Raw genomic sequence first — 16,528 nt, forward strand, 5'->3', positions numbered from 1 at the left:
GTAAGTTAGACCTTACCGTGCTACGGCGGAACTCCTAACCCCCATACTCGTGGGAATCAAATGAGTACAAGCAACAAAGAAAAAAAAACGAAAACCAACAAAGAAGGGCCCCGTATAGCAGAAAAACTGGTTAATCAGGCGGAGGCACATCTCCGAAATACTGAGAGCCAGGTGATTACACTCAAGGGAGAAATTGGGACGTCAAGCAGTGGATCCAAGGTCGATATTGGTGTACTGCGTAGACAACAACCAACGAACGCCACTGCTCAAAAAGCAGGGACCAACAAAAACACGTCTGAGATAAATATATCAGACGTCAGGAAGGAGACAAGTCTCAGTGGCGCAGGTGTTAAATGGTACCTGCGCTATCTGAAGGAAGGCCTGAAATCAGAAGAGGCCCTTAACAAGGCTCAGGATAGACCTAAGCCATCTCTACCGGATCCGAGAAAGCGGGGAGCAGGAGAGATCAACCCGCATGAAGGGAATGCTCCCAAAAAATCCAAACCTGAACCCAAGGGGGGGAGAAAACCCGGGCAGGTCATTGTGCCCGCTTCATTCTGTTTGACAGACGGACGGACAGACGGGCAGCCATTGACCCGATATGAATAAGGTTTTGTGTTGTGTGTTTGTTCATTTTTATTAAGGTTTTGTGTAAAACAAAACCTTATTAAAATCGATTCAATGTCTGTCTGTTTGTCACACGGATTTTGCTCCAAAACGGCTAAACGGATCCGAACGAAATTTGGTGGACAGATGGGAGCTATGAAATCCCACGCACCCAGCGAGTGGCATAAATTTAGGTGGAGTTTAGAGGGGGCTCCCCATACATGCAAAGGGGGGATTCAAAATTTTTTTTACCGGATATAGTTGTGTAGGATATCAAATGAAAGGTCCCGATTTGTACTTTCCGAAACTGACATTAGTTTTGGCATAAATTGCAAAGTGCATGAGTAAGAAGTCAAAATGTACGCACTTGAAGTGAGACAGGACTCATTTTCGGAAACTACCAAACCTTAAAATCCGAGAAAAATCAGGGCGGTGCGCCTAGATGAAATCTAAGCCTCAAAATATGTCCCATCCCGATATCTGCTCAAATAAACTTACTAATAATATATTACTACTTTTTAGAAATTTACTGAAAAACCCCCCTTAAATTCATCCTAGGACTTCCGGATTCTGTACCAGCATAGAGGACAATATTTCGTGCATATGCGCAAAATTTCATAGAAATCAGGCAATTAACGCCAAAGTTATAGCAGTTCAAACTTAGCAATTTCGCGCGAGTTTACTGCTTCCAAAGCCATGCAAATCGGATGCTGACGTCATAATTACCCGGAATAATTGACATTCGCGTGGAATATTTAAGTCACATTTATGAAGAATCTATTTATCTGCAGCCCTTTTTAAGGTTTTTTTGTAAAACACTTATGTGAAATCTAATCTTCGGGAGATGTCCCATTCCGATATCTGCTCAAAAAATTTACTAATAGTATATTATCAACTTTTAGAAATAGACTAAAAAACTCCCCTTAAGTTCATCCTAAGTGTACTAAATTTTGCACCGACATAGAGGACAGCCTTGTGCATACACATGCCAAGTTTCATGAAAATCCAATATTATTGGGAAAGTTATAGCAGTTCAAACTTATCGATTTCGTGCTAATTAACAGCATCCTAAGCCATACAAATAAGATGCTGACGTCATAATTAACGAGAATAATTGAAATTCTAGTGAAATATTAAAATTCCATGCAAGAAGATTCTAATTCTCCCTAGCCCTTTTTTATATTTGATGTTGGTTAAATTGTTGGCATTTGCTTATAATATTAAACTCAGAGTGTGAAGCGTATGAGGTTGACTATTTCAATACAGGGCTTTCCATCAAATGATTTATTTAAATTACTTTCTAAAAAATAGATGCCAATAGAATTTTTAACTATGTGACACGTAATTGTCAGGCTCAGCCTTCAGTTCACAAGCGGGGTCGGCTCGTGATGATCGGTTTCGTCATTTTATTTTATCAAATGCCTGATCAAGATGTAATCGCGAGACCTTTAAATCCCCATCCAGCGTATCAAGCCACCATTGTTTTGGCCGGCTTTTTGGTTGCTTACCATTGCTTTCGATGTTCTGATCAATACTGGTTGTTGAATTCTCGTTAGCGTGAATTACGTGACCACACCATCGAAAACGCCTCTCTTGCAGTTTTTCCACGATCGATGCAAACCCATATCGATCGCGGATATTCTCATTTTAGATGTAATCAAAACGTGTCACGCCACCAGTGCAATGCCACATCTTCGTCCCCATTACCGCAAGACGCCGTTCATTACCCTTTATAGTCGGCCAACACTCAGAACTATAGAGTGGCAGACGGACGACATTGCAGTAAATTTTAGATTTGGGACGTGCGCTGATACGTCGATCACAAAGAACACCAGTTGGGGTATGCCACTTCATCCAGGTTGCATTAATGCGTCAAACAATTTCATTACGCAGTTCTCCATTGGCTGATAGCGTTGACTCGAGATTTTTAAATCGCTGAGTTCTAGCAATGGCAGTAACCTGCCCTTCGAGTTACTTAAATCGCTCAGTTCTGGCAATGGCAGTAACCTGCCCAGAACTGAACGATTTCAATATCTCGGGTCAATGCTATAAGTCAATGGAGAACTACGTTATGCTCCTCACATAGGGAAACACAAAACCTTTTATACCTGAAGCGTCAAACTTCCGGTTTCCCGATTTGTTGAATATTGTATCAAAGTTAACTATCGCTCCCATCGGATACAAGTCTTAAAAGAGACCTACTTCCATGGGCTAAAAGACAGACAACGACACCGGTGCTTTCAACAAGACTGAATGCCATCTCATAAGACCAAGAAGTTCATGTTTACATTCACATTAATTTTTCCATTTTCATCACAATGAATCAGTCAATATTCTTCGAATTGGTCCGGCTTTTGAAGAATTCTCGACACAGCAATCAACGGCAGAAATGAGAGAACAATCAATGAATTGAACGACGCTCTTCAAAGTTCGAAAAAACATTTTATTCAATTAATTGATTCATTGGCAAAAATTGTGCGTTTGCGACTTTTCAGTTACAGTAGAAATTGCAAGAAAAGAATACAAACGACAACGCAGCAATAACCAGGAACCATATAGTCGGGTGAAATTCTGACTATACAGCAATTCACCATTATAATTGCCGAATCGGTAGAATTACTTTAAACTGATCCATTTGGAAAAACGGTGAAGTCACAAGCATACGTCACTTAAGCAACTTAGATTTATATGAAAAAATGCAATGATAATTTCACGATTAAGACCACTTAACTTTTCCCGCTTTTCAAAAGTTTTCAAAGGACTTGTCTGTTTTTAAAGGACTTCTGTCAGTGCACCTTTTTATTCCAATGGACGTTCACGTTCACGCTGGCTTAACTGGTCGTTGGTACGCAGGGAAATAACGCCCGTTTCAAACCACCTCTTCACCTCTTGTCATCAATTCAGACCGTTCTCGAGTGCAACATTTCGTACACTGCTGAAGGACGATTTTGTGGAGAAGACCTTTTTCTTAATTCTATTATAAAGTATTAAAAAAGGTGGTATCTTCTTTCTTTGCTCTCAGCACTGAGAATATTAGGGACCATCTGCCTTCCATCTGAACCCTTCTCAATTATATTATATTCAAAATTCTTTAAGTTTGATAGATCGAAACGTAAACATACCAGGGAAATAGTTTGAATTCTTATTTAAATTTAATTTGAAGCGAGGAAATCAGATTTAGCATACTTATTTATTCATAGCGTAATACCTCAAGGATCAAAGCGATTATAACAGTGAAAGAACATAAATCTAAAAATGTAATCATAAAAAATGATCTTACCCTTTCAGTTCCATTTGTCCAAACGCCTTGTTGCACAATTCCAAATTCACCCGTTCCCAATTGTTTATTAATACAAATCGATTCAGCAGGAATAATATGTTTATTGCTTGGAACTTTGCTTGGCGAGTTTGATGGCTTAACCAGTTCTGAGGCAGAAGCCATTTGATTTGGTAGCTGAAAACAAAATTAAAAGATACATAAACAACATATGAAGCTTAATAGCAACAGACAACTTACTGAGCCTTCATCGCGCCTAGGATTCTGTAAAAGTCTTTTAAATTTACTGAGATATCCGTGCGGATAGTATCTATCGTAAAATTTTCGCATGCGTCGGATTTCAGGTCGTGAAAGACCAATCAACTTTAAATCCTCATCCGATGCATACTTTAAATGCACGACGTTGGTGATTTTCAGTTCAGTTCTGCGAATGGAAGAAATTAAAGATTATTAAAATGGCATTGGGGCAAATTGGACCCGAGCACTTACTTGATGGAATTGTAGTAGTGTTGTAGCTCAGATTCGACAAGAAATTCATACAAGTCGATCTGTTTGGTTTCGCCTGGAAAGAAAGAAAAAGAATGTAATACTTGGGTCTTTTGAGACAGTAAAGATGGAATTTCAATAGTTACGGAAACTCTAACAGACGAATTCAATCAAATCAAGCATAGTTTATGGTTGATATGTTCGGTTTCTCTCCGCATAGAAGAAGAAACAGCTTCCAACTTGATGAGAATTGAAATACATGACGTATCTCAACAGTTGGGTATACTAACTCGGAAATGTAGACACATATCGGAAGTTTCCACGTCGGGTAAGTTTCTCGTCAATTTGAAACATGACAGCTCAACCTGAATTCTTATGAAAGGCGTATCGAAATTAATAAAGAATAGTAAAAGTTGCAATCATTTGAATAAGAGTGGGAATAATAGAAATAAATCAGAAGAATAACATTGTTAATATTTCAGCCCCCGGAGTGGTAGATAATTTCTTCTCTCTAGATTCTTGACACTCCTTGTGTCTTCCCCCCAGCAAGAGACAATTCTGAAAAACTGCAGGATACCCCAAAGTTCAGTAACAATGATGGGTGAATGTCACCAGAAGAAAATGGTGGCATTCCAGGGTAACAAGCAGTACAAATAGGAACACATATAGACCTCTTAACAAAAAACACTAAACAAACAATTTCCAAGTGCCAAAGAAAACGGAAAAACAGTAAACCTAATCGCAGCTCCGAATGAAAGGAACTCCCAACTCACACCAAATAGCAGTAGCAGTGGAAATTTAAACTGGACAAATGCAGTCACGTCCGAAATAGGGATACTAGTCATATCCGGGAAGAAGCTATTTGAAGCCTAGAGTCTAAGGACGACTATAGAACCAACGAGATCCGCAAAGAAGCGGTCTGAAGCCTAAAATCCAAGGACGATTATAGAACAAACGAGAAAAAGATGGAACTTATTCAACCAACTTAACGTCGAACCAAGAGGAGAAGATTAGAAGACAGCATCGTCACAATTCCAAAACTTCATTCAAACAACCGAAGAATAAAAATATCCCGGAAGTAAGATCCAATAGCTAACGACACATGGGCAAACCTACAAGTGTCAACCCCTCTGGAAACAACGGTGGTACTAGAAAACCACCCGGAAGAAAAACTAAACGGTGAACAAAACAAGATAGTGCAAAGGGCTTTTCTGTGGTGTCAAGATGTGAACCCTATACTGGGCCTCAGTACACGAGCAGCAATTTGAAAAAAGGAGTCCTTCTTTTACGAAACTACTCCTTATCTCTTGGGATGGTGCCATTTTGCGAGTTAGCGAGATCAAGAAGGTAGTCAAAACAAACAAGATGATTGTCTGATTAGCGAATACATAAGCAATATCACTAAAATGTTGAAACAGTAAGGGAAAATGGAAATATGACTGATTGCTTAGTAAAAACCGTCGAATTCCCGTACGTAGCGCCACTCACGAAGGAATTGGAGATTTAGTCAACTACTGGGTTTCAGACAACCTGCAAGCAATTGTTGATGCTTACGCAAACACACATCATGAAGCTTAGGGCAGCACCAAGAACAAGACAAAGAATGACTGTCTTTATGGAAATATTATTAGACACAGTTTATTAATATACAACAGGGGGAATGAACCGACCTTCGTTATAAGGTGTCCCCATGCTCGAATTGTTTCCTAATACATTGAATTTTTTTGGGGTGGAGTAGGCGAATGCATTTACACACAGAGTGTTGAACTCACGCAACGGTACATCGTCAGACTCCGAACTAAACACCTCCCCGTCGTCAGAGAGCTAGCATGAAATCGTTTGTCATATTACTTCGGGCTAGTTCCCGAACTCTCCCGCCTTGCGGAACCTTCAAATCACGGAATTCCTTTCACCAACGGGAGAGGAGAAGAGGAAGGGAACTCTATGTCTAGAATGTCTTTCCATCTTAAGGAATTAACGGCGTTTCTGACGACGAGCGTTACGAGGAGGCCCACCCGTCCAGTTCGGCAGCTATGTGCCCCCGCTCGTCGAACGGCATCCACGACTTGTATGACAGCATCAACTATGGATTTCCCTGCTCTAAAACCGAACTGCCGTGGAGATAAGTCTTCAGCAACGCGCATCGCTTCAGCGAGTCTACTTCTGATCAGCTTTCCGAACACTTTTCCAGCAGTATCAAGCATACATAGTGGGTGGTATGAAGACGGCAACTCAAGATCACCTTTTCCTCTACTGATTAGCGCAAGTATCGCCGCATTCCAAAGAGAAGGGAAAATGTCCTCTTTCAGGCAAGCGTTGAATGCGCCAAGCAGTAGGTGTGGCCGATGTCTGAATACCTCTGCTGGAATACCATCGGGTCCTGGTGCCTTCTTGCTTTTCATAGAGAGGACCTCCAGTTCCAATTCTTTTATAGAGAAAAGTGGACATTGCTCGGCGCTCTCCGTGCCGACGTGCGCAGGGAATAGTGCCCATACAATGCGGTCCTTCTGCTCTGCCTTAAGTGAACAGAATTTCCGCAGAGCCCCACCACCAGTCCACCAGCGACATCAGTGACTCCGACGCGAAGGTTACATCTAGAATGCCTCTCTCGCAGCCTCGGCGCCGAAACGTTGGGGTGGATCCGATGTTTAGAACTACCAGTCTTGTTCTCGCTGCCATTTTGTTTGTTTCCCTCTGGAGTCTGAGTGAGGCATGTCCCATTCAGGTGCCCTGGCATTGAAGTCACCCCCGACCAAGATCCTCATCCTCCGGACATTCGCGTTTGATGGCCTCTTCTACCTCGTTCTTTTCTGTGAGGCAGTCAAGGTCTGGCATTTCCAGAGAACAGATGACTGAGGACTTCCACAAAAGTCTTGCTTTCCGTCCGGTTAATAAACAGAGCTGGCGGTCTAGTCCTCCTTCGTCTCCCCTAATTTTCTTTTGGTGCTTCGTCCTTCGTGTCCACCTTAATTTTAGGCAGAGGTTTTCCTGATGACAGGGTGTGTTGTTCTCTTTGTCTCTCTTGGCCTTCTTCTTTTGAGCCGTAGAGAGTACCTGAGTGGAGACTACTTCAGATGTCCCTTCCTCCTTTCATTTTTCCCCAGTTCGTTCTGCAATAGGCTGTCTGCGATCCGTCTAGCGCTCGTAGTGTTCTCATCGGAAGGCACCGTTGTTTCTGCTTCCCGCGGATTTTCTCTTATATACACCGCCAAAGGTTGATTTTGTTGAATGAAAAATAAAGAGTCACTTAAACTCATCGCCGCCATCAGAATAAATTTAGATTGAGAAGCGATGACCTCCAACAAATGTCTCGTTGGTTGAAAATGCGTCCAATCCGACAGGGAAGGTAAGGTAATTGGCTCGAACAGGTTCCCCTGCCTATTTGACTGAAGTCATCAAGAATGGCCCTTCCAAAAGAGCACTTTAGTACGATACGGATGAAGTATCTAAGGAGTGTATAGTCACCTCAGGAATACTACAATGCTTCGTGTTAAACCCTTTTCGGTATTTAATAAAATTTTCATCCTTTCTGTTTCGAAGTAGGCTACAATAAACTATTTTGAGGACAACTTGTTGTTGTTGTTATGAAGAACATTCGCCCTATAAAAACCTGGTTGATAATTATCTAGCTTGACGTAGCGAAGTAAAAGATCGAAGCAATTTTGATCGTCATCCGTAGCAAAAGAAATTCGGTGTGCATTGGAATTGGTGTCCGGATAGCTGAGTGGTTAGAGCGCAAGGCTGTCGTACGGAAGGTCGCGGTTCAAATCTCACTAGTGACAGTGACAATTTGTATCGTGATTTAACGTCAGATACCAGTCGACTCAGCTGTGAATGAGTACCTGAGTCAAATCAGGGTAATAATCTCGGGCGAGCGCAATGCTGACCACATTGCCTCCTAGTGTACCGTTACGGTCTTGAATGAAGTGCTCTAACACACTTCAAGGCCCTGATCCAACATGGATTGTTGCGCCAACGATTATTATATTATTATTATTGGAATTGGTGGCTACACCATCACTTCAAAGCCAATTGAGAAGCACCTGGGCGTTATAATTGAAGTGAAGCTTGATTCCAAGAGATATTTAAACTTTCATCATCTTCATGAACGGCGCAACAACCGGTATCCGGGCTAGGCCTGCCTTAATAAGGAACTCTAGACATCCCGGTTTTGCGCCGAGGTCCACCAATTCGATATCCCTAAAAGCTGTCTGGCATCCTGATTGCCTTATAGACTTTCCGGGCTGGATCATCCTCATCCATACGGATTAAGTGACCCGCCCACCGTAACCTATTGAGCCGGATTTTATCAACAACTTGACGGTCATGATATCGCTCATAGATTTCGTCGTTATGTTGGAATCGTCCATCCTCATATAGGGGGCCAAAAATTCTTCGGAGGATTCTTCTTTCGGACGTGGCCAAGAGTTCGCAATTCTTCTTGCTAAGAACCCGTCTCCGAGGAATACATGAGGACTGGCAAGATCATTGTCTTGTACAGTAAGAGCTTTGACCCTATGATGAGACGTTTCGAGCGGAACAGTTTTTGTGAGCTGAAATAGGCTCTGTTGACTGATAAAAACCGTGCGCAGATTTCATCATCATAGGTGTTATCGGTTGTAATTTTTGATGTGGTTGGTTGGTTAGTTTTTGGTGCTGACGTTGCCACCACATATTTTGTCTTGCCTTCATTGATCTCGCACCATTTGCCGCCTGCTCGATCTGGATGAAGGCAAGTTGTACGTCTCGGGTCGTTCTTCCCATGATGTCGATATCGTCAGCATAGTTGGGTGGACTTAAAGAAGATCGTACCTCTTGCATTTACCTCAGCATCACGGATCACTTTCTCCAGGGCCAAGTTAAAGAGGACGCATGATAGGGCATCCCTTTGTCGTAGACCGTTGTTAATGTCGAATTGTCTTGAGAGTAATCTGCTGCTTTTATCTGGCCTCGCACATTGGCCAGGGTCGTCGTAGTGAGTCTTATCAATTTCGTCGGGATACCGAATTCTCTCGTGGTCGTATACGGTTTTACCCTGGCTATGCTATCATAGGCGGCTTTAAAGTCGATGAATAGATGGCGCATATTTCAACAGTTTTTCTATCGCTTGCCGCAGAGAGAAAATCTGATCTGTTGCTGATTTGCCACGAGCCTCTTTGGTATAGGCCAATGATGTTCTGGGCGTATGGGGCTATCCGGCCTAGCAAGATAGCGGAGAATATCTTATAGATGGTACTCAGCAACGTGATACCTCTATAATTGCTGCACTGTGTGATACCTCCCTTTTTATGTATGAGGCAGATAATGCCTCGTTGTCAATCGTCAAGCTTTGATTCGCTGTCCCACACCTTGAACACAAATTGATGAACCACTTGGTGTAACTGGTCGCCTCCATATTTAACTAATTCGGCTGCAATTCCATCGGCGCCTGGCGGCTTATTATTTTTGAGCCGATGAATTGCACGGACTGTTTCTCCTATACTTGGTAGTATTTGTCCGTCGTGTTCAGTTGGCGGGACCTTCAACTCGCCGATGTTCTGGTTATTCAGTAGTTCATCGAAGTACTCAACCCATCGCTCCAATATCCCCATTCGGTCGGAAATCTGATTTCCCTCTTTGTAGGATGAGCATCGATGTGTATAAGGTTTCATCCTGTTGATTTGTTGGTAAAACTTCTGCGCCTGGTGCCCCCTGTAATTTTCTAGTTCACAGACTTGTTGGTTCTCCCAGGCTTCCTTTTTCCGTCTGCGAAGTCGCTTCTCCGCTCGACGGAGTTCGTGATAAGTCTCTGCGCGTACCCGCGTTCTTTGAGAATGCAACATTACTCGGTATGCGGCATTCTTCCGTTTCGTTGCTAGTTTACATCATTGTCAAACCAGCCGTTCCGACTCATTTTGCGGCTGGGGTCAAGTATGTTTGGGACCGTATCAATGAGAACGTTCTTCAGGTGGTTTTGAAGGTCATTTTTTGATGTTTCATTTCCAAGACCTCTGTTGACTGCGGTTATTGCGCCATCCATTTCCCTTTTATAGGTGTCGCGGAGAGCTGTGTTGTGGACGGCTTCAGTGTTAACACTCACCTGATTGTCAAAGGGGATTCTGGGTGGTGTTGTTATTATATTATATTTAAACTTTGCCAGATGGTCACTAGTGGGTCGCATTACTATAATAGTAACTAGAGTCGCAATAACGTGAAGTTTATTTGTAGCTTAATGGCACTAAATGTTTGCGGCACTTTCAGTGGGGCACGCAGTTCGCCCAAGGAAGAAAATTAGCCCTGAAAAAAGCGCTACTGAAAAAGTGACATAATACACACTGATTTCCTAAATGAAGCAGTGGATTCAGGAACCTAAAGACCCAGAACATGTGGTGTTTTAATGTAAGCGATTTGAAGAAAGAAGGAGATTGGATGTTGCTCTGAAAGTTTATGTAACCCCGCAAACACCATTGTGAAAATACCAAAGTCGTGCTCACGATGTAGTTGAGAAGGTGGAACGCACAAGGATAACGAGAATGGAAAGCGTCTGCGCTTCAAGCTTAATCTTCTCCAGGATTTAAAACTATGCGACATTTTCGGGAAGAAAATGAAAGGAGGGATTGGGAATTTTAGGTAGTGAATCCTGCACCTCACTACGACCTGGTACTGCACTCTTTCAAAATTCCCAATTTCGACCATAAAGAAAGAGTATAATCTCCTCGATTTCATAAGGAAGCCTAAGGCCTTCATTTATTAGAACTGGAGAATTTTGAAGTCTATTCTTCAAATTTATGAATACATCGCGAATATGGAGGAAGGTTCCTGAAACATGGCGTTATTTTTTTAATTCTTTCTTAGAGATTATGAAAACATGTTACCTAATGCTATCAAAAACGCAATAAGGATATAATTTTCAAGTTTTGCTATCATAATTATTCTCCGGATCTTACCGGAAATTTGATAAGCTTAAACCCCATGGAAATTTCAATTTTCGGGCGAATTGCATCACCAACTCTGAATCAAGTTGCAGTACTCTTGCATAAAAATCTCCAGTACCTTTCCGATAGCAATGCTCTAACGAATAACGCTGTTGCCCTCAACTTTTATTATTCCAATTCAAATTCTGTGTTGTGTTAGCATTTCAAATCATTCATGCAAACCCATCCATTCTACTTCAAAGTTTCCACTAACTTAAATATTCGCTGAATCAAACCACGTCCTTGTGCCCATTGAAACCATTCCCAACATCCACAGACAAATACATTTTTCAAAAAACAATAGAATTTTCGTCCTTCTAAAATCCGACAATTTGAAAAAAGACACTTGGGAAATTTCACTTCATTAAAAATGTTGTTAATGATTTATTCAACAGTGACACTCGGCAGAAATCTGTTCGCAGTCAGCCCATTTAGCCGTGGGTTCATTCACATCGGGTGCTTGAAACTTTCCAGGAAGTGTGTAGTCTAATGCACTCTTGATAATTACGATACCGTCAGCGAATATAAAAGAATGCGAATCAACAAAATGCACGGGTGCAGGTGCATGAATATAGAATGCTCTTCTGCTAGCTCCTGCAGAATTCGTTCGTGCTAACCTTGTTATGCTTCCCCAGACTTCTGTGTTTCTTGTTTTGACGATGCAATCCAGAGATTGAAATGGGTTGATTATCTTTGCATTCTCAGAAAAACGGATCATCGCTACAAACACTTAATATGATAACAAACAAATGTTGCAGCGCAAACACATTGCAGGGCGCTCTTTGTGTGACGAGCACACCAAAGTGATAAGATAGGAAATTATTGACCAAGATTGCGAGATATGGACTTATTTGAACAAATTAAGATCGTCTTTATGAGAAATACAAACTGAAAAAATTAAGTTATATTTGGTTCGAAAAACTAACGCTTTGGATTTAAGTTCTAATTGGGGCGCGGCTTAATTGTCGTATCGTAAACTTGGCTATCCTTCACACAGGCAAAAAATCAAAATAAATAATTTAGCGGTTACCACAAGTGGCACCAACGTGTCATCGTTATTATACTGTATCTTAGAAATCTTCTGTCCTGTTATTCCTGACTATTCCTATATACTTCGATCTTACAAGAATGGATGAGCGACTGGTGATTTGAAAGCGCGGTAAATGTTTGTAATGCGCCGTTTTGCGAATATCCTCAGTATCGTCTTTTTATAAATTAAGAGGCTCTGCCAGGGAGGGGTCTAGTTGCGCACGACATTAGTGAATGCCTGGGTCCACAAAAGGTTAATTTAAGTGTCAATTTTTGTTTGACATCGAGACTATCCATGCTTGATGCAATACTTTTTCTTTACCCAATTTATTCAACACCTACACCTGCTTTTATACAGGATCTGTTGAGTTTTTTGACGGAAGGCCTTGTTATAAGGACACGCTACAGAATATTAACAGCCCTTTGGATTTTTGATGTGGTATTTATAGCAAATTCGTCATTTCTGGGACCAATTGTTCCTTTCATCAATGTGAGCTCTTCCATAAAATGGTGTAACGTTGATAGCACGACCTCCCCGCAACTCAATGATGACTACTTGAAACTCAGCTGTCAAAAGGTAGGCGAAATATGGATTGGTATCCATGATGGAACATAATACCTGGGAAACGCTTGCTAACCCAACACCAACAATTCTACTACCAAACTGTATTTCCACTTTCAAGTGGTGATCGCTGGGAGTTCTTTCATAAAGAAAAGCTGTGAACGGAGAAGGTTGAAGGCGAGTCTTCCATGCCTAAAAACGCGACAAATTATACTAACTGCTCTTGCAAGTAGGGCTAGAAAAACAACTTGTTACGAAGTAACAAAAGCAACTTCGTTCTGGGTTGACTACACAACGGCGAACCTGGCAACGAAAACAGACTAACAATTTGCGCATTTCCTGATGGAACTTGCGCTTGCTGTACATACCGATTGCTGTCCAGCAAATAGCCGATTACCTGGCCCAAGATAAGGTCAATGAAACAGTGTTACACGAGAAGCGCTGGACAGGGACCGGCTTCCTGGAGAGAACCTGCTATTATCGGCCTTGAAAACAAAAGTGAATGAATTTTTACTCTGCACTGGCGAGCCAACTTTCGAAATATATGCCCCGTTAAGGTTCACGCCCCTACAGAGGAGACTGCAGAATCAGAGGATATCTTCTACGAGGCCGTAGAACGAAACCTCCAAGCCTGCCTCAGGTATGATATCAAAATCATACTACTAGATTTTAATAGTCAAATAGAGACTTTGACCCATACATAAGGATACCAAATAACGCGTTGCAGATTATTCAATTAGCAGTGTCGCGCTAAATAGTTATTGGAAGCACCTCTTTTGCGCGGAAAGCGCTCCACAAACAAACTTGTGCCCCTCCAGACAGGATCACTTTCGCCGCTGATTGAACGACTTACAGCCTTGATAAATGTCAGAAAATAGAGGAGTGCCAATATAGGCTCGGATCACGCGCCTTACACACCTCGATGCTCATCTTGCGGAGACAAAAACAGAAATTTTGGTTTTCCGACAGAATGAGCATATTGGAGTGAGTATTTTGATGAACTCTCAACAACCAGAATATCTTCGATTTGGAAGTCCCGCCAACTGAAAACGACGGACAAATACTGTCACACCAAGCAATTCATCGGCTTGAGACGCCAGGAGCCGATGGAATTAAAACTGGTTAAAAGTGGTGGCAACCAGTTACACCAAGTGGTTCATCAACTTATGCTCAAGGTATTAGACAGTGAATCAATGAATGATGTCTGGCAAAGCGGCATTATCTGTCCCATACATAAAAAAGGGAGATATCACGCAATGCATCAATTATAGAGGTATTACGTTGCTGAATATCTTCTATACGATATTCTTCGCTATCTTACATAGGCCTATTAGTCACATACACCCATAACATCAAGCCCATACCAAAAAGGCTTCACCCCAAGCAAATGATGCAAAAACTATTGGAATATGGACATCAGTTCCACCACCTCATCAACTTCAAGGCAGCCTACGATAGCATAGTCTGAGTAGAACAGTACAGGGCCGTGAGAGAATTCGGTATCCCGACGAAATCGATAAGACTGACTAGGCTGACCCTGACCAATGTGCGAGGCCAAATAAAAGCAGCAGGATCACTCTCGAGACAATTCGCCATCAACAACGGTTTAAGACAAGGAGATGCCCTATCGTACACACTTTTTCAACTGACCCTGAAAAAATTGATCCGTGATGCTGAAATAAATGGCAAGAGGCACCTCGCCGTTTTAAGTCCACTCAACTACTGGCCTATGCTGACGATATCGACATTATGGGAAGAACAATCCGAAATGTTCAAACTGCCTTCATCCAAATCGAGCAGGCGGCACGAGATGTTGAGCTGCACATCAATGAAGACAAGACGAAATATAAGGTGGCAACGTCAGCACCAATAACCAAAGAGGCAACAACATCAAATGGTACTGGTCAAATAAGCACAATAAAGATAACAGACTACAACTTTCGACCGTTGATAATTTGTCCTATCTGAAGTCAAAAATCACAACCGATAACACCTACGACGATGAAATCCGCGCACGGTTGTTAATATTGCCAGTCCTCATGTAGCGTTCCAGAGAAAAAACCTCCAACGAATTGGCCCTCTGCAAGATGGATGATCCCGTATGCTATATAACGACGAAATCTATGAGCGTGCCCATGACCTTCTGGTTATGGACAAAATCCGGCTCAATAGGTTGCGGTGGGCGGATCACTTAATCCGTATAGATGAAGACGATCCTGTGGTAGAAAAAGAAGACGAGGCAGATCCTGCCTATGATGCGACGATGGTGCAGGCCGGGACACCATATGAATTTTCTGGATATCGAATTGGTGGACCCCGGCGCAAAACCGAAATTCCTGGAGTTCCTTATTAAAGCAGGCCTAGACCAGAGACCGGTTGCTGCAACATCAACGTTACTAAATTTGATGAAAGCTTACCACCAAAAAAAGGTACTAGTTTTAACTAACGCTGTCACGGACAATGAAGCTCTGCCGAAATCGCTTTATTCCTCCCACCAAAACTAAAGTAGTAGCAGTTACTCGTGGTATATTAATAATCAGAGTCAACTCTGAGCTCACCAAACAAATCTCAGTCTAGATTCAAATAGACCACATACTCAATCGGTAAGCAATCCTACTCATTGAAATTGGAACCCAGTGTTCAATGGACAAACCGAAGAAAACATATAGCTAACACGGAGCGAAAGTCTTGACACGGGTAAAGATTCATCTCTGAGCAAAAAACCACCACAGAACAAAAAAATTCTTTCGGGACAACCGCCTCCTTATCCGTCTCCACAGAGTAAATCACAAAAACCAGATTGCATCAGAGTAGAAGGCACTCTGAGCCATATACGGCCAAGGGTAAACCGAAGCAAGATTGGTTTTCTGACGATCCGAACTTATCAATCTAATCAGTAGCATACAAGAGTTACGCGTCAAGTGGCTGAGACAACCAAAGATATTAAAGCAGATAGGTGGGTCTTGTAGACGACACCATTCCAGTGGTCATAACAGTAAACGGTGAAAACAGCTTAAAAGAAAACTAGTCTTCACTTTGAGAACTGGATCACTGCAAGGCATCAAGCTATGCTTTGAGTCAGCAGGTGTCCATAAAATACTACGACTAAACTTTTTCGACGAAAGCAGGAACGAGTGATAGCTCAGGCAGAAGTAGATGAGGTCTAATGTCTTCCAATTAAATTTGTAGCATTGTAAAGCGGTCACTAAAGAAATTGGTTAGTTCCTCGCTGGAAAATTCGTGGCTGCCCAAGTTTCATTAGAAGCCTGGGAGAACTCGAAAGACAGTCGTGGCATCGGGTTACTTCCTAGAAGATGGAATCCCAGATACAGAAAAAACAATAGCACAGAGCAGTCTCAACTTGACCTTGTTGTGAAAATTTCATTTAGACAAGGCGGCGAAAGCGGGTCTAGCGTTATTAATGCGTCCAATCCGGCGCCACCGTACGCAGAAAACACGCTTCCTCGATATGTAAATTGACCAACGCTCTCGATGCTCCCCATTAATACAGGGAGAGTGCGATGTCTCTTTAAACTGGAAACCTGTTTTATTGGTGCTTATCTTCAGTCCAACTCGATTTTTCATTTAGCCAAGGTGACCGAGTGGGAGCAGATG

The 16,528-nt window shown here is 42.1% G+C and overlaps 1 protein-coding gene across 2 annotated transcripts in view; it reads right to left on the minus strand.

The window, feature by feature from the left end:
• Positions 1-16,528, minus strand: part of LOC119661387 (activated Cdc42 kinase-like) — a 71,671-nt gene that overhangs the window by 48,171 nt on the left and 6,972 nt on the right. For both annotated transcript variants that reach the window (XM_038070710.1, XM_038070709.1), the window contains exons 2-4: positions 4,373-4,445; positions 4,124-4,307; positions 3,887-4,060 (exon numbers count right to left, since the gene is read on the minus strand). In XM_038070710.1, coding sequence (XP_037926638.1) covers positions 3,887-4,060; positions 4,124-4,307; positions 4,373-4,445 — 431 coding nt within the window. The remainder of the gene's footprint in view (positions 1-3,886; positions 4,061-4,123; positions 4,308-4,372; positions 4,446-16,528) is intronic.

This window comes from Hermetia illucens, chromosome 1 (genome assembly GCF_905115235.1).
Source record: "Hermetia illucens chromosome 1, iHerIll2.2.curated.20191125, whole genome shotgun sequence".
Classification (NCBI taxonomy): domain Eukaryota; kingdom Metazoa; phylum Arthropoda; class Insecta; order Diptera; family Stratiomyidae; genus Hermetia; species Hermetia illucens.